This window comes from Sapajus apella, unplaced genomic scaffold, assembly GCF_009761245.1.
Source record: "Sapajus apella isolate SASKATOON/1434 unplaced genomic scaffold, GSC_monkey_1.0 scaffold38, whole genome shotgun sequence".
Classification (NCBI taxonomy): Eukaryota; Metazoa; Chordata; class Mammalia; order Primates; family Cebidae; genus Sapajus; species Sapajus apella.
In genome coordinates, this window is record NW_022436978.1 from 2,473,737 (window position 1) to 2,494,184 (window position 20,448).

Genomic DNA, 20,448 nt, shown 5'->3' on the forward strand with positions numbered 1-20,448 from the left:
ATGAGCAGCCTGGGGGGAGCCAGTGGGTGGTGCGAGGTAGGGGGGAAGCCGCGCACCCCAAGCCATGTGGAGGGCTTCTGAACTGGGCTCCATGGGCCCCTTACACTGTAGGGGAGAGTGCACCGGTGTGAGTGTGCATGTTTCTGGAGAGCAGGCCCATGGCTTTCAGCGGACTCTTTCTGATGGATGTGACCGACCCCCCACACACACTATTAAGAACCACTGCACAGTGGGCCCAGGAGGAAATCTACGGAGAGGACTGACAGGGAGGGGTTCCCTCCATCCAGCAAGACAGCGATGGCCTGCCCTCCTCCTCCCTGTCCCCTCCTCCCGCCTTCTGCAGGTTCACCTCTGCTTCCAGGTTCCTGACTCCAGCCTGAGCCTCTCCTTTTCTCTGAAAACCCCCAAGTTCTCTTAGCAGGACCATTGTCACCCTGTCACACAATAGGACCATTCCTAAACATTTTAAGCGACGCATTTCTGATGATGACTATAGCTGACACTCTGCAGAAAATGTAGAAGGAGCTGGAAATGGTAGAGAAGCCACAGCTCCGATTTCGCGCAGAGCTGGTGTTGTATCCAGGACAAGAGGAATTTTCCTCTCCACTGCCCATGCTCATTTCTGTTCCCTGGCTCCTGCCATTTCACCCTCAGGAACGCCATCCCCCAACACCCCCACCTGCTTCCAGGATCCACCTTCATCTTGGCTTCTTCCCAGTTGGGAACAGAGGAGGAGACAGGAGCAAATGAGGCCAATGCCTTACCCTTTGCCCCTGAGCCAGGCCTTCATGGGACATGCCTGTCCCCAGGGTCCACAGCAAGACAGGGCTGGCATGGACTATGGACTGAACCGGGTTTGCCTCTGGGGTGCATGGGCATAGGCTTGACTCTGTGGGGCCCTGAGGAATGCTTGGGTGAATGACTTCAGTAATCCTGATTTGACACACCCCACTATGACTTCCCAGTGAGCTCCACCCAGCCTGCCCCATTGCACATATCTCTTGCAAGAAAGATGCACCCTGAGCTTAGTCGCAGTCCCTCCTTCTTCCCCTGGTTCAACCTAGAGTTTCATGAACTCTGGCCACAACTCTGCCTTTCCCCAGCCTTCTCAGTGGAAACAGGGCAACTCTTCTTACTGTACAGGCTGGTGACTGTTTCCTGACTTCTGTGCAGGGCTGCCATGTATAGTTGGGCAGGTTGTGCACTGCACAACAGTATCCCCAACTAAGGGCTTGCCATACGCATTGTAGGCATTATAGATTGGTATACTTATTAAGACAAGTTTCCAAAAGTGGAAGCAATATGTCTTGTCCTAACAAAATCAGAATAATTTGATCATCTGCCAAAAGCAAAAATAAAGTGCCTCAAGAACGGGGCACCTTTTTCTGCTAGTCAGAAGTATGGGGGCCAGCAATTCATGAAACTCACTTAAATATTCATTCATTTCATCCTTCATAGGTCTGTGGACTTATCCCTTAGTCCCTATACTTTGAAGCCCTCCTCTGTGATCCATAATAATGAGAGGAATAGTAGCTACAGACATTCACTTACATGTGCTCTGGGCCAGACAGAGGTCCCAGCACTTTAGAAGTGTTCACTTATGTAATCATCACAGCCACCCCCAAGGCTGAGTGCACTGAGCACCCGAGCAGAGGAGAGCCGAGGAGCTGCTGGTGGAGCTGGACTCAGGCACCTGGCCCCGGAGTCTGTGCTCCTGTCCTCTCCCTCCCTGGCCAGGCTTCCCAGCCTCATGCAGGAGCACCTGGGCTGTTATCCACGCAGATGCAGTGATCCCTGTCCTCACCTGCTGGTTCAGAGGTGGGTGAGGGAGGTCAGACTGGGAACTGGCCCATTTAACAAGTTCTCCTATACTCTAAAGCTTCTTCACCCTGGCTGCATACTGCGGAGATGAAGTTGTTGTTGGGGGACAGGGAGCTTCAAAAATCCAATGACCAGGCCCTTCCTCAAACAGACGAAATCGAGTCACTAGGGATGCAGCCTGGGCATCACCCCTGGGTGACTTAGTCGTGTAGCCAAGCTTGGGAAGCAGGCCTGGGCTGGCTGGCATCAGTAGGTGGTCCAGCGAACACAGTCCCAGACAGGCTGTAAATGACCCAAGCGGGTGTCAGCCGGGGCAGCTCAACTGGGCTTCAGGTCTAGAACCCCTCTCACCTGCCTGGGACTTGATGCTGGCTGCCCCTGGGCACCTCAGTTCCCTCCACATGGCCTTGCTCTCCCTGCACTTGCATCATTCAGGAAGCTAGCCTGGATGTCTCCTAGAGGGTGAGAGGCCAGCTACAGGGCTGTGAAGGTGGGGGCCGGGAAGTCACTCACACAGCGTCTCTTCACCATGTTCTGTTGGTCAGTATGCATCAGAGGCCAGCCCGGACTCACAGGGTGAGGCAGGAGAGGCCACTTCTAGATGAGAGAAATGTACATATCGGGAGGGAAGGGACTGTTGGCGGCCAGCATTGAGCACAATATGGGCCAAAGCAAGAAACCAGCTCACACATTCCAGTAGGCAAGGGTGGCTCTGGGGAGGTATTGCAGGGGTGGGCATGGAGGTCCCCACCAGCACAGTCCCAAGCACTACCTGGGTGCACAGACCTGGACTCCAGTTGCCAACTGGTACAGTAGCCATGACCCACCAGGTGATACCCCTGGGCGTTGGTTCTGTTTCCTGTGAAATATGGGATTGAGCCTAGTGAGGTGGTCAGACTTGCTTCCATTAATGGTGCCTTTTTGTCTAATGAAACCTGGCCTTGTAGAACCCAGATATGTGCAAAACTGATCACTGTAGGGCTGGTCAAAGAGCAGGGCTGGAGCATCCTACCCTCCAAGTCAGAATTTTCCGCCCTCCCTCCCATCTCAGCACCGGCCTTGGGTCATGGTCACGATGCATGCACCACGGAGGCTCCTTTGTTCATAAGTGACAGAGAGTCCAATTCAGAGTAGCTGAAGCAGATGAGAGTCTTCCTGGCTCCACCTTGCAAAGTCCAGGAGTCTAAGTGCTTCAGCTGAGTTTGACTTGAGCTCAAAGAAGTCACTACTACACGGGCTCAGACAGGCAAGACAGCTGTGAGGGCTTCCAAACCCAATGTGTGTTGCAGGAAATGCCATTTGCCACCACCACTTAGTGAGCACAGAACCTGAGACTTATGCATCCCAGGACTTGCTAGGGCCTTGTAGAAATCAACAAAGACCAGCCAAGTGAGAACAAGCAGAGGCTGTTTATTTAGGGCTTGCTACAGCAAGGGAGGCAGCAGCATCGCTTGCATTCGGCAGGGACTCCAAGGCAGGCAGGGGAAAGGAAAGCTTGTTAGTGAGAAAAGGAAAGGCTCCAGGTGAGCCCCACAGGAGGCTGCTGGCATGCAGGGAGCTGTGAGCTGGCTAATCAGAAGTGGTACATCCTACGTGATTGGTTATAGGGGAGTGTATTTGGCTTTCTCTGGTTAGTTCTGAGTTGGCAAAAAATACGGGCTGTCCCAGTCATTGACCAAGTCCTGTGCAATCTGGGCTAGTGCTGCCGAGGGTGTGGCTTCAGTGCTTGAGCTGATTGTGCACAGGTTGTGGGTCAGAATTCCATCATCACAGCTGGCCCGGCTGTTGTCCATTTGCTGTTCAGTCTCTGAGACCCCCCACGGAGTTCAGTAGTCCTTAAGGAACACCTGTAGAACTGCAGCGAGAGTGGAGCCCCCTCCTCCAACCCTTTCCTGCCTCACCAGTGCCTCACGACTAACTCTCCGACTCCTGCTCTGCCTTTGGGGGCTCCAGCCACCTGCCCTTTGTGGACCAGCACCCTTCTCTTCCAAGAGCCTCCGCCCAGGGCCACCTCCATCACCACTGCCGTAGCCTTTGTCCTCAGCTCTCACCTCTCTGGATAACGCTTGTTTTGGTCCCACAGGATCCCCTGCCGTGGTCTGTCTGCCCACTGAATGGTAACCGCACGGGCTACAATGAGGAGTGTGAAAAGGCGTCCTCCACGCAGTACTTCTGGTACAGGAAAACCCTCAACATCTCACCGTCCATCCAGGAGAATGGGAGTGTGCAGTGGGAGCCGGCGCTGTGCCTCCTCCTGGCCTGGCTGGTGGTGTACCTGTGCATCCTGCGTGGCACCGAGTCCACTGGCAAGGTGGGACAGCGAGGCATGGATGCCTGGGGCTCCTGGCGGGTGGGGGGGTGTGCCGAGGGGCAGCTGCCTCTGTCTCCAGCCCTGGGCAATGCCAAGGGAGTGCCCTCTGCAGTGGAGAGGCAGCAGCTATGTTGGGGCAGAGGGCACAGATGGTGTTACTGGCACAAGTCACCTACTAGATGACTCTAGAGAGGGCCAGAGGTGGTTAAAGTTGCAACCCTAGGCCGGGCGCGGTGGCTCACGCCTGTAATCCCAGCACTTTGGGAGGCCGAGGCGGGTGGATCACGAGGTCAAGAGATCGAGACCATCCTGGTCAACATGGTGAAACCCCGTCTCTACTAAAAAAACTACAAAAAATTAGCTGGGCATGGTGGCGCGTGCCTGTAGTCCCAGCTACTCAGGAGGCTGAGGCAGGAGAATTGCTTGAACCCAGGAGGCGGAGGTTGCGGTGAGCCGAGATCGCGCCATTGCACTCCAGCCTGGGTAACAAGAGCGAAACTCCGTCTCCAAAAAAAAAAAAAAAAAGTTGCAACCCTAAATCTCAAAACAAGGACTTTCTCTTACACACACACACGAGTTTTTCTGTACAAGCTAGCCCCAAATCCATACCACCCATGTAACCAGACAGTGAGTTTGCTTTTCTTTAAGACTGCACATGACCCCAGGACACCCTGCCCACTGGCTCTCCAACTCAGCTGCACATTGGTATTTTCTGGAGAGCTTTAAAAATCTCATGCTTTCATCCTGCCCCAAAGTTCTACAGTAATCAGTCGGGTGTGCCCTGACCACTTGGGGTGTGGGACACGGATGTTAAAAGTTGCCAGGTGATTCTAATGTGCAGCTGGGTTTGAGACCCTTTGTTCGAAGCTGCTGCCAATCTCTCGCCAGAGCTGTCGGGCTTGATCTCCATAATCCTTTCTTGGTGGGTCCCGAGGCTCACACTTTCACTGGGGCCGACATGTTCCTTCAGCTCTAGTCTGCTCCACATAGAAGGTTTGCATTCAGTGTTCCTGTCACCGGCCACCAGCCTGATGCTTCTGCAGATGTCCTGGAGCCTCACACGCCCTTTCTCATTCACTGTCCCTTCTCGAAGTAGACCCACCATAGCTTGGGCACCCACAGTGTCTCGTTCTGGCAACAGCCTTTCATGGTAGATTTCATGGTCCCACTCACCTGAAGCTTAGAGAGGTAAATTGACCTGCGCAAGGGCACAGCTAGTGGGGGCAGAGCCCAGCCTCACCCCAGGACTTCCCATTGCCTTGGTTTGGTAGCAACATAGCTCTATCTATGCCGTTAGTGATGCAATAAGTTGCAGCTTTTACCTGCTGAAAGTCCTAGGCGCCCACCTGTCCTCAGCCTCCGACTACCTGAGTTACCTGCTCCAGTTGTGCCCCACTCCTCATGTATTTCTTAGGCTTTAAGCCAGAGCTACCCATGGAATTCCAGGGCCCATGGGACAACTCCCGTACCATGCCTGGTAGGACATTTTATTTTGGTTTCCAAGGCCCCCTGATGGCCAGCTTCTTAGTCCCCAAAGCCCCTGTGCCATGGCTAAGGAGAGAGCTGAGTCAGCACAGACGCTCTTTCCCTGGGAGAGCTTACAACCTGCAGCGGCCCACTCAGCCCCATCGTAGAGCCTGGTCATACTTTCATGCTCATAAAAAATGTTTTGGTAATTTATCTTTGCCAGATTATTATGAATGTGATCCAAAGATCTGAAGACAACATCTGCAGATACGGAGAGTAGAGACCATTCCTTTTCCCGATCACTCAGAAATGTGTTACATTAGACCATGTCATACCATCAAAACTTATTTATTCTTACCTATTTTCTCTGCTTCAGCCACACCTTTCTCCATGGCAAAAGTGCCCCAACAGCTCTACATACAGGGAGCTAATCTTGTCACAGACCATGTGCCATTTCCTGGCATCCTCCGTTGGAATCACCTTTGTTTCCTGCCAGAATCTCTGTAGAGTGGTCAGAATTGGTTTCTTCTAATAGGTTAGGATGGATCATGTGTCCAGCAATTCTGCCCACTTGGGGAGAAGTAAGCCACCTTGCTGGGGACTCCATGAGCCTCCAGGAGATTTGCTCACCTGACAGGAAGGAGGGAAATTCTGGGGTTTGGCCCTAAGGGCCTGCTTAGTGCCAGTTGTGATGAATGTTGGTCACCCCTCCCTGCTGTTGTCCCTTGGTGAGTGCCCTGTCTTTTCATTATCCATCTCTATCTCTTACCTGATCTATTTTCTTATAATCTTGGGTGGATTTATTACTCAAGTTAAAACTACCTCAGCTAAGAAGCAATGATAAAAGACACACCCCACCTTCTGCCTGCCATCCCCTGGGTGACAGGCACAGAGTGCCCACCTGGCAGCCTTGGAAATGAAAAGAAGCTGACGCCACACCTCAGTGGGAAGGGAGGGCCAAGTGTGAATCAAGCCCACCTGAACATGGGTCATCAGCCACATTTCTCACAGAGAGACTCAAACCTTAAGGGAACTCTTACACAAAAGTCAATCTTGCAAAATATTTATTTGCTTTACAAATGAGGCTGTGGTACATATAGGAACTGATTTACAGAAAAAATTCCATTCCTGGCTGGGCACACGTGCACTTGAAGGTCTGTATTCTGTGGCTTTGTAACAGTAAGAATCACCCAGAGCATGACAGGTGACTACTAAAGCCATTATGAACACCAAAGATATTAACAAAACATTATTAAACTTACGATGCATGTCAGTGGAGAAAGAAGATTGGGTTGACAAAAACGTTCATTCAGGTGTAATGTTAAAGCCCAAGGAAGTGACCCCTTTCTGCAGGGTTGCCATAGAAATCAGATCTGGATTTCCTATTGTATTGCTTATGGGGACACTGTCCTCTACTCTACAAGTCATTGCTTTCCTACATGAGCCCTCATGACCAATCTGCTCTCAGGCCCCAATCCTGGGGAAACCTGTCCTTCTCCAAGCTCCAGATTTTTTTTTCTTTTAATATTCTGCTTTGTGTGGCTACCAGGAAGCTCAGAGTCAAATCTGGCTCAGAAACTGGGTAGAGACTCCCGCACAGATTCTGTGGGCTGCTTTTTCCTGTGGGCTCATTACTGGGTTGCCCATATTTTTTTTCATGCATGTTAACGTGACTGATGTGCTTTTGCGGGTCGCCTCAAATCGGTTCTTGAATAAGGTCAGGTTGAAGGGAGGGTGGAAGGCAGAGCCTTGGTGCCTGTTTGTCTCTTCTCTACTCAATAAGAAATGTCTTGGTGGTCACAGCTGTGAGCAGCCACATCCCACCAGCCCATTTCTCCAGGCTTAACCCAGAGCCTGTGTGGGACCAACAATCTCCATGCCTTTTCCAGCTGTCAGCAGCTGGGCGGTGCAGCCTGAATGTCCCAGACGTGGTGGTGGTCCGTGGGGCATGGGTTTGCCCTGTGGACCCCACCGCCCGGGAGGCTGACTCTGCCCTCTGATGCCCGCAGGTGGTGTATTTCACTGCGTCACTGCCCTACTGCGTGCTCATCATCTACCTCGTCAGGGGCCTCACGCTCCACGGAGCCACCAACGGTCTCATGTACATGTTCACTCCCAAGGTATGGGCTGAAGCGGAAGGGCCCTAAGGGCACCCCTCACTCATCCTGCCACCTTCCAGGATGGGTGGGAAGAGGGAAAGATGGAGCGTGGGCCAACGCTGTACCCAGGGAAGCTGATGTGAGCCCGCCAGGGTGTGGCGGGAGCGTGGAGTGCCTGCAGTTGCTGGATCACCTCCTCAGCCAGGTCGTCCCCACTCCCTGTTCATTCTGGAGCATTAAATCTTTCTTTCAGCCTCTCTCCATCCTCGCTGCCCCCAGCTGCTGCCCCTTCGCCTCACCCCTAGCCCCTTCCAGACTGTGGACCAAGCCGTTTACCGTGAGCACCACTCCAGTCATCTTGCTTGCCTGCTCACACGAGTCCATGCACCCGTTTTCCTACAGGGTTTCCTGCCATCCCTTCCCAATCCCCCCACTCTCCCTGCACCCCCCCAGCCAGGGTTCATCCATTGAGGGTGCTCTCTTGCCTTTGGGATGGTGCAAGTTCTTCATTTAGCAAATCTAGCCCCTGGAAACAAAATGACTGTGTCATCCTCCCCCCGTCCCCATTCCAAATGCCCCCTGATGTCAATGCCAAGATGCCAGGCCACCCCACCTCCATCTCTGAATGCCCAGACCTGTGCAGTACCTGCTTATGAATCAGGGCTCCATGTGTGTTTTATTTTACCTTGCAGTATTCCATTGCATACCTCCGCCCTGGTGTACAGCGGTGAGCATGGCTGCTTTCAGTTACACGCCTCCTATGGCTGAGGTGCTGTGGAGGATATGTAGCACCTTACATCCTCCACATAGCACCTGTATGCTCTGCAGCACCTTAGTCATGGGAGGTGTGCAGCTTGAGCTGGGCATTTCATCTGCCATAGAGTGGACAGAGCAAGGAGAGCTGGGCTCCAGCCCGAGGCCTGCCTGTGATAGCTTCGTGCTGTAGGCGAGCTCCTTCCCCTCCCTGAGCCACTCTCCGATTGCGGGTCTAAATGTTTGGGATCCCACCCAGGGCTCATCAGCCCTGTCCCTGCTGGCCTTCCAGATGGAGCAGCTGACCAACCCCAAGGCCTGGATCAACGCAGCCACCCAGATCTTCTTCTCGCTCGGCCTGGGCTTCGGCAGCCTGATCGCCTTCGCCAGCTACAATGAACCATCCAGCAACTGCCAGAAGCACGCCATCATCGTGTCCCTCATCAACAGCTCCACCTCCATATTTGCCAGCATCGTCACCTTCTCCATCTATGGCTTCAAGGCCACCTTCAACTATGAAAACTGCTTGAGGAAGTAAGCCCAGGCTGTCCCACCGAGTCCCAGGCCTCCCAGAGCTCTGAGCTGAAGGGTCGCCTGGGCAAGGGCTGGGGCAAAGTGTACCAGCTTTGGAGTCCTCAATTTAGACACCCACACCACCACCCATGTACTGGGGGGCCTGGGGCATGTCAATATCTGCCTGGTAGGGATGAGGGCACTTTAACGTGTTGCAAACACTTAGCATAATAGGACATATGACAAACTTCGTTTCTTCTACCCCATTTCCCCCACCTCAAAAGTAACCAAGAAGTCTCTAGCTGAGCCGCAGAGATGACAGAATTCACTTTCTGTGGCCCCTTGCCCAAAATACAAAGACATCGTCCAGGAGGTATGCCATCCAGTTTGGTAGTCACTAGCCACAAGTGGCTATCTGCAATTTAAATTTAAATCAATGCTACTTAATTCATATGTAAATAACTTAATTCACATTTGAGCACATTTGCATGTTACTTTAAATCAGTTGCTCAGTGTCCACCTTCAAGTGATCCGTCGCCATATGTGGCCAGTGAGTACCAGACTGGACAGCGCAGATAGAATATTTTCATCAGCACAGAAACTTCTGGACTGTGTTGGTCCGAGGTTAAAATAGCCTAGCTGTGTGCGTTTGCTGCCTCTTGTCATCACTGTTCGTATCTCAGGCTTCAGTGCCATTCGAAATTACCCTGCCCTTTAAAAGATCACCAAGCAACAGATTCCCTTTCCTCACCTAATCAGAGAAGAAGAGGCTGACGGGAGGCTTTGGCGACAGCTGCCTTTCTGATCAGTGAAGGTCGATCCGATGGTCTGCTCTGCAGGGTGAGTCTGCTGCTGACCAACACTTTTGACCTTGAAGATGGCTTTCTGACGGCCAGCAACCTGGAGGAGGTGAAGGGCTACCTTGCATCCGCCTACCCAAGCAAATACAGCGAGGTGTTCCCGCACATTAAAAACTGCAGCTTGGAGTCGGAGCTAGACACGGTAAGGTGCCAAGGCAAGGTCGAGGGCTGGCTTCTCTCCACACACTTGTGGGGAACTTGGTGAGCTGCCGACTTGGAAGATAGGCGAGGTCCATAAAAATGAAGAAAGATCCTGAATTACTTTTCCTGAAACTCCAAGCAGAAGAGAGGCTTTACCACCACTCTCCTGAGGGGCTGCCCGAGAAAGCTAGTTATGATAAACTTCCTGGGGGACCTCTGTCCTTTCTTTTTCTTTTGTCTTCCCAAGTTTTTAAAATAGAGGAAAGTAGAGAGAATAATACAACACACACCCATATATATACCACACAGAATAATCAGTTGTAAACACCTTGTCATTTTGAGTTCAGACATTAACATTCAACAGTGTAAAATACTCCTTCCTGCTAAGGTGGACTGCTCCCCTTCTCTTGCCTGTGGCCACCATTGAAACGGTTACGTATGAAACGTTTAAAGAAACAAAGGATAACATTACAAAGATAAACATGTATCAAGAAACTATTGGGATGGACAAGTAAGCTTGAAAAAAAAAGTCTACATAAAAAATATAGTCATTGAATTAAAAGGCTCAATTGACAGTTAAATGCCAGATTAGATGCAGCTGAAAAGAGAGTTAGTGAACTGAAAGGTATATCCAGAAATGAAGCAACAATAAAACAGAAAAGGATAAGAAGATGGGAAAAATAGAAGGGACATTAAGAGACCTGTAGGACAGGATGAAACGGTCTAACACAGGTCTACATGAAGTTCCAAAAGGAGAAAAATGAGAGAATCAAAGACAATGCTTATGAGATAAAGTTACGAATTTTCTAAAACTGATAAGAAACATGAGCCCATAGATCCGGGAAGCCCAACCTCACCCAGGCCTAGAGTGGTTAAATAAAAATATCTTCATGCCATGTCTAGATTGCAGAGGCCTAAGACAAAGAGAAGATCATGAGAAAAAGAGCTGCTTTCTCTCTTTTTTAAGAAAGCTATCTTGACCTCCTTCCCAAAATTCACAAGGACTTTACTTTCATTTTCTCTCTCCCATTTTAAATAATTGTTGTCTAGTTCTGTCTCTTTAAGCCCATACATTTGACATTATTACTTTATACAGCGCTTGTATTTACCCATGTTTGCCATTTTATTTGTCCACCATTCTTTCTTGCATCCCAGTGTCTCCAAAGGTTTTTCCTTAAAAGACTTTCATTTAGAGCAGTTCTCTTAAATTTTGTTCTATAATTGACCTCTATCTTTTAAAGACATTTTCCCTCTGAGTAGAAAATTCCAGGTTAACAGGTATTTTCTCTCAATGCTTTGAAGATGTTTCCCGTGTGATTCAGGCTTCCGTGGCTGCTGTTGAAATTTTCTTTGACTCTTTGTAACTGTCAGTTGAGCCTTTTTACTCTAACTCCATCTAACCTCAATTACCTCCTAAAGACCCTGTCTCCAGATACAGTCACACTAGGAGCTAGGGTTTCAACATTCAAAGATTGGGTGGACACAGTTCAGTCCAATTCAGAACACAGTTCTGAATCTGACAGTCCAACCTCTGCCACCCTTGGGGAGGGGTACTCTAAATCTTCTTATTCTTGCTAGTTCTTCACTCATAGTGACTTCTCTCCTTGTGGGTTTGTAAATCCCTTTTTATGCACACTTTGCTTAATCTTAATCTCTGGGAGTCTTGTGGGTGTAAACTGGGGGGCTTCTACCCAGGAAGGGCTTGTTTTTGCTCTTCTGTGGGTAGTCAGGGAGTATGCACAACCTATTACCTCTTGTGACCCCCTTGGGGGATTTGTTTTTAAGCAGGAGTTCCAGCCTCCATTTCCGTAGTTTAATATCTCCACAACAGCATTACCAGCACAGGGACCTGACCGCTGAGCACCTGCCCCTCCTGGTTGTCTGCTGACCAAGCTGGCTCCCCACAATTCTGCTTCCTGCTGCCCTGGCCCTGCCCTCCCTCCTCAGGTCCCAGCCATGGAAGTTTCAGGACACCTGGTCAGTCATCACATTAGAAGCAGAAATTCTCCATTGTTTTATTACCTTTCATCCAGAATTTACATAAGTTGGGGCAGGAGAGGGGAGCTCAGTGTTGGAGGCTGGCTGCAAATTGTCACGTGATTTGCATTTATGAGCTCCCAGCAGCTCCCATTTCTTTTCAGCCCAGCTGAGTGTGAGGGGCTGGTCTGCAGATGGAAGCTCCAGCCTTAGAATGTGGCTTCTCATGGCCACTTCCAAGGTCGCGCACGTTGCTTAGCACTGAGTGTGTGAATAAAACTGTAAGTCCCTCATGTATGTAACAGGTGTCTTCTCACCCTGAGCAGGCTGTCCAGGGCACTGGCTTGGCTTTCATCGTCTACACAGAGGCCATTAAAAACATGGAGGTGTCGCAGCTGTGGTCGGTGCTCTACTTCTTCATGCTGCTGATGCTGGGCATTGGGAGCATGCTGGGGAACACAGCAGCCATCCTCACCCCTCTGACTGACAGCAAGATCATCTCCAGCCACCTGCCCAAGGAGGCCATCTCAGGTCAGCGGGCCAGCCAGTGGAGGCGGCAGGGGTCAGGAGGGCCAGAGTGTGAGGGTGAGCAGGGGAGACTTCCCTCGGGGGTTGTGTGCTGGCTGAGGTGGCTACAGGAGGCTGCAGCCACCTCACCACGGTCCTGCCACATCTTCTCACAACCCGGGACCCGGGCCACATGATTCACCCTGTGTCCCCCCCTTTCCACATAGCAGGGAAGTGAAGGAGCCACCCCGACTTTGGAGAAAGCCAGACTCCCCAACCTGACATTCAAAGTTCTACAGGCTAGGAGAGAACTTGCTTTTGTCTTTGTTCATTTTCACTGAAGTGTATCTCATATATATATATAAGTGTATCTCATATATATATATATATATATATATACACACACACACACACACACACACACATACACACACATATATATGTATACATATGGTTTTTGTTTGAGACAGAGTCTTGCTCTGTCACCAGACTGGAGTGCAGTGGTGTGACCTCAGCGCACTGCAACCTCTGCCTCCTGGGTTTGAGCGATTCTCCTGCCTCAGCCTCCCAAGTAGCTAGGACTACAGGTGCACACTATGACAACTGGCTAATTTTTGATTTTTGGTAGGAACGGTTTCACCATGTTGGCCAGGCTGGTCTTAAACTCCTGACTTCAGGTGATCTGCCTGTCTTGGCCTCCCAAAGTGCTGGGATTGTAGGTGTGAGCCACTGCACCCAGCCTGAAGTATGACCATTATAAAGTGTCCATTTGTTAAGTACAGACTCAATGGATTTTACATAGGTATCCACCCAAGTAACTATCACCTAGGTCAAGAAACAGAACATTTTCCACACCCCAGTCAGCTCCTTCACACGCCTTCCCAGGCAGTATGCACCCCTGCAGGTCACTTCTCTTCGACTTTTTTTTCCTGTTTTTTTAGAGACAAAGTATCATTCTGTCACCCAGGCTGGAGTGCAGTGGTGTGATCTGGGCTCACTGCAACCTCCGCCTCCCAGGCTCAAGCTATTCTCATGCTTCAGCCTCCTGAGTAGCTGGGATTACAGATGCATGCCATGATGCCTGGCTAATTTTTGTATTTTTAGTAGAGATGGGATTTCCCCATGTTGGCCAGGCTGGTCTCGAACTCCTGACCTCAAGTGATCCACCTGCCTCAGCCTCCCAAAGATTACAGGCATGAGCCATTATGCCCGGCCTTCCTGTTGTTGAATTTCATATAAATGAAGTCCTGTTGTACACACTCTGCGTCTACTGCCTTCACTCAGAATCTACCTGTGAGGTCCACTCATGTTTAGGTGATCGCCTGCCCTTTTTCTGCCTATATAATAATCCATTGTAAGATCACATACCACAGTTTCTTTATCCATTCTGCTGTTGATGGACATTTCGGTTCTTAGGGAATTGAGCTGGCTTTCCCAATTACATCTCTCATGGTTTCACTCCCTGGCCCATCAGCTCCACCAACCAGGCAGTGCCTTGAAGGCCCTGTGGCCCACACCTCTGCATTTGAAAAAATCACACCCAGCTCCCAGCCCATCTCCTTCAAGCCCCGACCACCCCAGTTGGATTGCCCCTGCCTCTTCAGAGTCCTGCAGCATGTAGCCTGCCTCCTCGGACCCAGTCTCTGTAGCCAACACTAGGTATGCCCGTAGCCCTCGGCCAGCACGTGGCCCCTTTCTCCTTGTGTGTGCCCGTCGGAATGGCAGGAGGGCTCAGTGGCTGGCAGTGTATGGTGTGGGTTGGAAAGGGCAGGTGTGGGCTCTAGATTCAGACACGCATGGGGTCCCCAGGGGAGGCAGCTGGAGGGGCCTGGGATGAACGCCCAGGTTCTGGAGGCTAAAGGGCGTGGTTCTGAATCTTCACACTGCCACTGGCATGCTATGGGATGTTGGGGGAGCCTTGGACATCTCTGAGCCTTGCCTTCCCATCTGTGAAAGGGGGCTCCAGACACCTGCCTCAGAGGCCTAAGCGTCCAATGCACTGTAAGTGCCTGGCACGTGGGAGGATCTGGGTGGATATTTGTCTCTTCCCCACCCACCCCCTTCTGGGTGGATACAAGTCCTCTATAGGAATAGGAAGTCCTCACGGGGCCACCCCATATTCAAGCCTCTTCCCCTGATTCACTTCTCATAAGCTCCAGGGCTGAGTTGTTGAGATAAACAGAGAGGGTTATAATTGCAGACCCACAGTCTGAGCAGGATCCTGGGATAGCAGTGCCCAGTGCATCTGCTTGTTCATTGAGCTTGAAGCTCTGCCACCCCTGCAGGGCAGCTCAGTGACTCAACATCAGTGATTCCTGCCGACACGCTTTGGGACACCACTGTGTCCCCTGCCCCCCCCACCACCACACAGCACACACCTTCAGAGGGTCCAAACCACGACAGCTCTCCCAACCCATGTGGATGAACCAATCAGCCAAAGTCCCCTAAGGGCTGATGGCCCCGCTGTCCTGTAGAGAACTGGTGAGCAGTAGGCAGGGGTCTTGGGCCGGTGAGCAGCTGGTCTGTGGCCCGCAGGTCTGGTGTGCCTCATCAGCTGTGCCATCGGCATGGTGTTCACCACGGAGGCCGGGAACTACTGGTTTGACATATTCAATGACTACGCGGCCACGCTGTCCCTGCTGCTCATCGTGCTGGTGGAGACAATCGCCGTGTGCTACGTGTACGGGCTGAGGAGGTGAGGAGGCCCAGGACCCCCAGCTGCACAGGGAAAACACAGCCACAGAGGCCACACCCTGAAGGGAACAGCTATTTCTTGATGTGCATCTTCCCCTCTTCTTTAAGCTTGGCATTGTTACTCAACGTTTGTTCTTTGCCTGCAGATCTCAGCTAATGTTCTGCCTCAATTCCACCCTCAGTTTGCTTCAGCGAATATCTTTCTATTCCCTGGACTTTTGCTTTGTATCATAGGATGTTTTAGGTTGACCCTGCTGGACCCCCACAGCTTACTGGGGCAGGGAATTGTACCACCAGGGACTGGACGCTCTGATCATTGGCCAACATCAGTATTTTCGAAGAACCCTGACCAAAGTCCAGTTGATAACTTACACCTTAGAAAATTTGGCAGATTGAAAATGTAGTCAGCGAGGTTCTCAATCCCAGCACACAGCACAGGACTGGAATGTTTTCATTCTCCCCAGGTGATGGAATGTGCAGCTGGGGCAAGAGCCACGGGTCCAGAACAGCCTCCCAACTTGAGTGTGCCTCAGAGTCCCCCCGGGCTGGTCAAACACGGCTGCGGGACTCACACCCAAGGTTCTGATCAGGCAGGTCCAGGGGAGGGCCAGGAATTTACATTTCTAGCAGGTTCCCAGGTGAGGCTGGTGCCCACACTTTAAGAACCACTGGTCTAGAGAGCTTTGCTACCCCAGGTGTGATCCCGAGAGCAGGTGCGGCAGCAGCAAGGCGCTCATTGGGACTGCAGAAGCTCAGGCTCACCCTGTCCTGCTGAAGCAGATTCTGTGTCTTCACAATATGTCCAGGGGGCCTGAGGCACATCACAGTTTGGGCAGTGCTGCTCAAGTGGGAGCCTGGTTGGGGCAAGGAGGCTGTGCCACGTTGTCTTCTGCCCTCTTCCCGAGTCTTTTTCATCTCCACCCTGGTTTGGGGTGGAGAGGGAGACACTGACAACGCTGCGAGGCAGGCATCCCTGAAGCAGCGTTCCCTGCTGTGTCCCTGGAAAGGCCAGGGTCCCGTGCCATGCTGAGTGATCTCCCAGGAGCCATTCATTCAGGATGTAAGTTAACGCCAAATTGATGTCTTTCCTGTGGGACTTCTCAGTCTTAAAGACAGTTGTGGATCCCAAAGAGAGGATTAGAATTGCAGCATTTCCAGACTTACTCGGTGAAGGAATGCCTTTTCACCCTCCTCTCACCCCCCTCCCACCCCCAGCTACTAACAAACATTTTGAGGACACTAGTGTTAGGGGAACCAACTCTCCCTGTTTCCCCAGGACCGAGGGGTTTTATGGGACATGGAACTTTCAGTGCTAAAACTGGGAAAATCCCTGGTCACCTAGGAAATGCCAGTCTAGAGAGAGAGATTGGTCACTGAGAGGGTGTTTCAGGATAAAAGAGGTTGGAGAGAGAGGAACAGAACCTGGGGCCCTCTGGAGGTCACTGGGTGGGTGAGGGGCACAAGTGCATCAAAAGGGGCTGGTGATGGGAGATAGGTGGACCGACAGTGTGAGTGGCTGGAGGAGAGTGCTTTGCTTGCTCACACCGCCATCTAGTGACCACCCGGCAACAGTGTCCTGGGGCTTTTCTGCAGTCAGCTCTTCCCAACTTTCTCCATCCATGAAAGTGGGGGGCTATGAGGGTATAAAGGGGCAAGAGGACCCCCAACACTTTCTCACCTGTTTGATTTTGAGAGCCCCAGGTTTTCATGTCATATACATGAGCCTTCATGGCCTAGAGCCTCGAGTCCAGCTACATCAGCAGCAGCAAAGGGCAGGTGGTGGTCTCCACACAGCCTTGCATGGACACCTAGGACATGCAGCTGGTCCCAGACAGGGAGGGGCTGCGGCTGCAGCTGGTGACGTCACACCCACACCACCGCAGCCCCTCCCGCCAAGGCTGCCTCTCCCGCTGCAGGGAGCAGGTTTGAATGCTCTGGACTGGAGGCGGGAGGCCAACCTGGCTTCTAGGCCTGGTCTTTTCCAAGCCCTGAGGCAGGTGGCATCACAGCCCTGGGCCTTGGTTCCTCCTCTGTGAAATGGGGAGATTCGTTGGGCCAACATCTCCCAAAATGCCAACGATCCTTTATATACTGTGCGTATGTTATTCAAAAGTACACGTACCGAGCCTGTCGAGTCTATGATAAACTGGGCTGTGCGGCTGCTAAATGTAGATTTTAAAGAAGAGGGAAAGGAGAGAGCTGCCGGCCTGATGGAGATGGAGATGGTGGCTGCGGGCAACGCCTGTGGGCCTCACTGCCCTGGCCACTCCAGACCAGCTCCCACAGGCCAGGGCTGTGGTCCCTCAGTCCGAGGTTGGCTCTTCCTCTGTCCCAGAAAACCTGCTCTGGTTTCAAGGGACCAAGTGATTCTGCTCTGTGGCATTTCTATTGCGCAAGGGAGTCACTGATTGGCAGTGGGGCAGGTAAGCAAAGCCTCCTGAGAAGCTCCTTCATTGATGACCATTCTGACAGATGTCCCTTCCCTGCTGCCTGTGCCCACCCTTCCTGGAAGCTGCCCTCTGGGCTATGCCAGCAGCCTTCATCTGAAGGCAGGCACTAGGAAGGCGTCTTCTGACGTCCACCTATCTGCGGGGCCCTTGCTCCATCACCTCTCCCGGGCAGCCTCAGCTCTTCTTCCCTCCCCACCATAGCCCTCATCTCTCAAGATGTCACAGAGGAGCCCAGTGGCCATCCTCAGACATCAGTTACTGCCTAGAACATATGTTATTTTGTGAATAGGGATGGGCAAGCCGGACACCCCCACCTCTGCAGCATGGGTAATCCAGACTTCCTCTCCCTGTTTTCCAAATAGATTTGAAAGTGACCTTAAGGCCATGACCGGCCGAGCTCTGAGCTGGTACTGGAAGGTGATGTGGGCCGGCGTGAGCCCCTTGCTGATCGTCAGCCTCTTTGTCTTCTACCTGAGCGACTACATCCTCGCGGGGACCCTGAAATACCAGGCCTGGGAGGCCTCCCAGGTATCTGCCGTCTCTGTAGGGCTGGCGCTGGGCCCCCATGGTCACTCAAAAGCATGGGCCATTACCTCTCCGAAATCAGGAAACCATTTCCATGATGTGGGTAGGTTTTTTCTCATAACGTGGAAACATGACCGAGGTGTTTTAGAAATAGCCCAGGACAGAGGAGCTGGGCTGTGAGTTTTTAGGTCTGTGCTGCAGTGGGGCGAGAGGAAGGCATTCCTCCAGAGCTCCCCCATCCACCTGTCCCCTGGAAGCTGAGAAAAACTCCCCCTGCAAAGGTGATAGCTCCCGCCTCCTGGGCAGCATTCCCCTCTGCAGCCACCATGGCAGACAGCACTGATACAGAACATTGCTACCTTCACGGAAAGTTCCATTCTGGGCTAAGAATAGCCCCCTACATTTTAGGTGCCCTGAAAGTTGCCTCAGACGTAAGGTGCTTGATTATTCCCATGGTTATTCTTTACGGGTATCTCCGAACCACAGCTCTACACCCACTGGTTCAAGTAGGTCTTATGATTCCTAGTTTACAGCAGAGAAAGAAGGTGAGGGCGTTTAGGCTCCTGGCACACTTCCTACTGAATTGCAGAGCCAGGGGCCCCAGGAGCAAGGATGCTGGCCCCACGTGCTCTCTGCCCACGCCACACTGCCTCCCCACCGTGGTGGTGCCCTGAGGCCAGGGGCAGTGCTCTCAGCAGGCGTTCTCTGCTGACACTCAGTCTCCCCTTTCAGGGCCAGCTCGTGACCAAAGACTACCCGGCCTACGCACTGGCTGCCATTGGGCTGCTCGTGGCCTCCTCCACCATGTGCATCCCCCTGGTGGCCCTGGGGATTTTTGTTCTGCGCTGCCTCAAGAGGGGAGACGCAGCCCCCGTGGCCTGAGACGTGGGCTTCCCAGCTGCTCATGGTTTTACAGATACTATTTACAGGCGGAAACTCCGCTGCTGCTTTTTCAAAAGCTTAAGCCAGAAGTGCTCAGCCCGTCAACTGCCTGAGTGTCTAAAGATGAGGAAGGTGCACAGGAAGAAGACTCCTTCGAGAGAACGCACACCCTCCTGAGCCGCCCTTCCTCCCCGCCGCCTGCCTCCTCATCATCGAAGGGGGTGAGCTATGAAAGCCAGTCTCGAAGATAACTGCGTCCTTCATTCCAGGAAAGTCCTAGAATTAGGGCACATTGAGAGCTGAAATACAACCATAATTCTTATGGGACCAAATTTAAACAATTTGGTTTTTGGCAGAAGAGACACTAAAATATTAGAGGATAAATACTTTTAAATCCGTTTAAGGAGTTTTGAAGTGCCTCAGATGACATATTTGAATATCACTGGTGCAAAATTCTCTTCTTTTTTGAGTCATAGTGAATATGCAATTTCTGTGTTCCCCTTCCACTCTTTAAATCTTAATAGGATGGCTGGCTATAAAGAAAGAAAACCTTTGTTTGGGACTCCCAAAGGGGTCCTTTCTCTAAGGTCTCTCACAGTGGGTCCAGGACCAGACCTCTTTACAAAACATTGCCCCAACTACAGTTTGCAACCCCAAACCACATTAGAAGTCTGTGTAGACACCCCTCCGTGGTGTCTTGGTACACTGGAAAAGGAGTCAGAAGCTACTATGAGGATGAAAGTGGATCTCAGCTGGGTGGGGTGGCCCACACCTGTAATCCCAGCACGTTGGGGTTCAAGGCAGTGGAACACTCAAGGGCAGGAGTTCGAGACCAGGCTGGCCAACATGGCGAACCCGTTTCTACTAAAAATACAAAGAAATTAGCTGGGAATGGTGGCACAGGCCTGTAATCCTAGCTACTCTGGTTGCTGAGGCATCAGAATCATTTGAACCGAGGAGGGGGACATTGCAGTGAACCTGTATCACACCACTGCGCTCCAGCCTGGGTGACAGAGCAAGACTCTGACTCAAAAAAAAAAAAAAAAAAAAAAAGTGGATCTGACTTTCCCATAGGCTTATTATTACATTTGGACATCACGGCCAACTTTATCAAAACCACAAACACCACTTACAATCACTTTTAAATTATTCATCTGTACATAAGTTTTCTAAAATGTATATAAATCAAACAGAGCATTTTGTAACTGAAGACACGCCGTATCTGTGATGTCGCATTAGTCTACCATGAGAATTTTCTGTTTTTTAACTGAAGGTAGGTCAAAGTTACTCCTAAAGTGAGCGGGTCCCTTCCTGCTCTAACGATCAGTGCTTCCTTAAGATCATGGAATTCCAGAGAGTCTCTGTGGATATATTTGCACACACATCTTTGAAGACACAAACACTCACTTGGGACATTGCCCAGAGATGTCTTTTTATTTTTATGCTGT

The 20,448-nt window shown here is 51.4% G+C and overlaps 1 protein-coding gene across 1 annotated transcript in view; it reads left to right on the forward strand.

Annotated features, from left to right (window-relative positions):
• Window positions 1–20,052, forward strand: part of SLC6A20 (solute carrier family 6 member 20) — a 36,387-nt gene extending 16,335 nt beyond the window's left edge. The window contains exons 4-11 of the mRNA XM_032298034.1: window positions 3,905–4,132; window positions 7,609–7,719; window positions 8,744–8,985; window positions 9,804–9,966; window positions 12,269–12,473; window positions 14,985–15,144; window positions 17,956–18,121; window positions 18,851–20,052. Of these exons, the coding sequence (XP_032153925.1) occupies window positions 3,905–4,132; window positions 7,609–7,719; window positions 8,744–8,985; window positions 9,804–9,966; window positions 12,269–12,473; window positions 14,985–15,144; window positions 17,956–18,121; window positions 18,851–19,000 (1,425 nt within the window). The 3' untranslated portion in view covers window positions 19,001–20,052. The remainder of the gene's footprint in view (window positions 1–3,904; window positions 4,133–7,608; window positions 7,720–8,743; window positions 8,986–9,803; window positions 9,967–12,268; window positions 12,474–14,984; window positions 15,145–17,955; window positions 18,122–18,850) is intronic.
• Window positions 20,053–20,448: the final 396 nt, after the last annotated feature.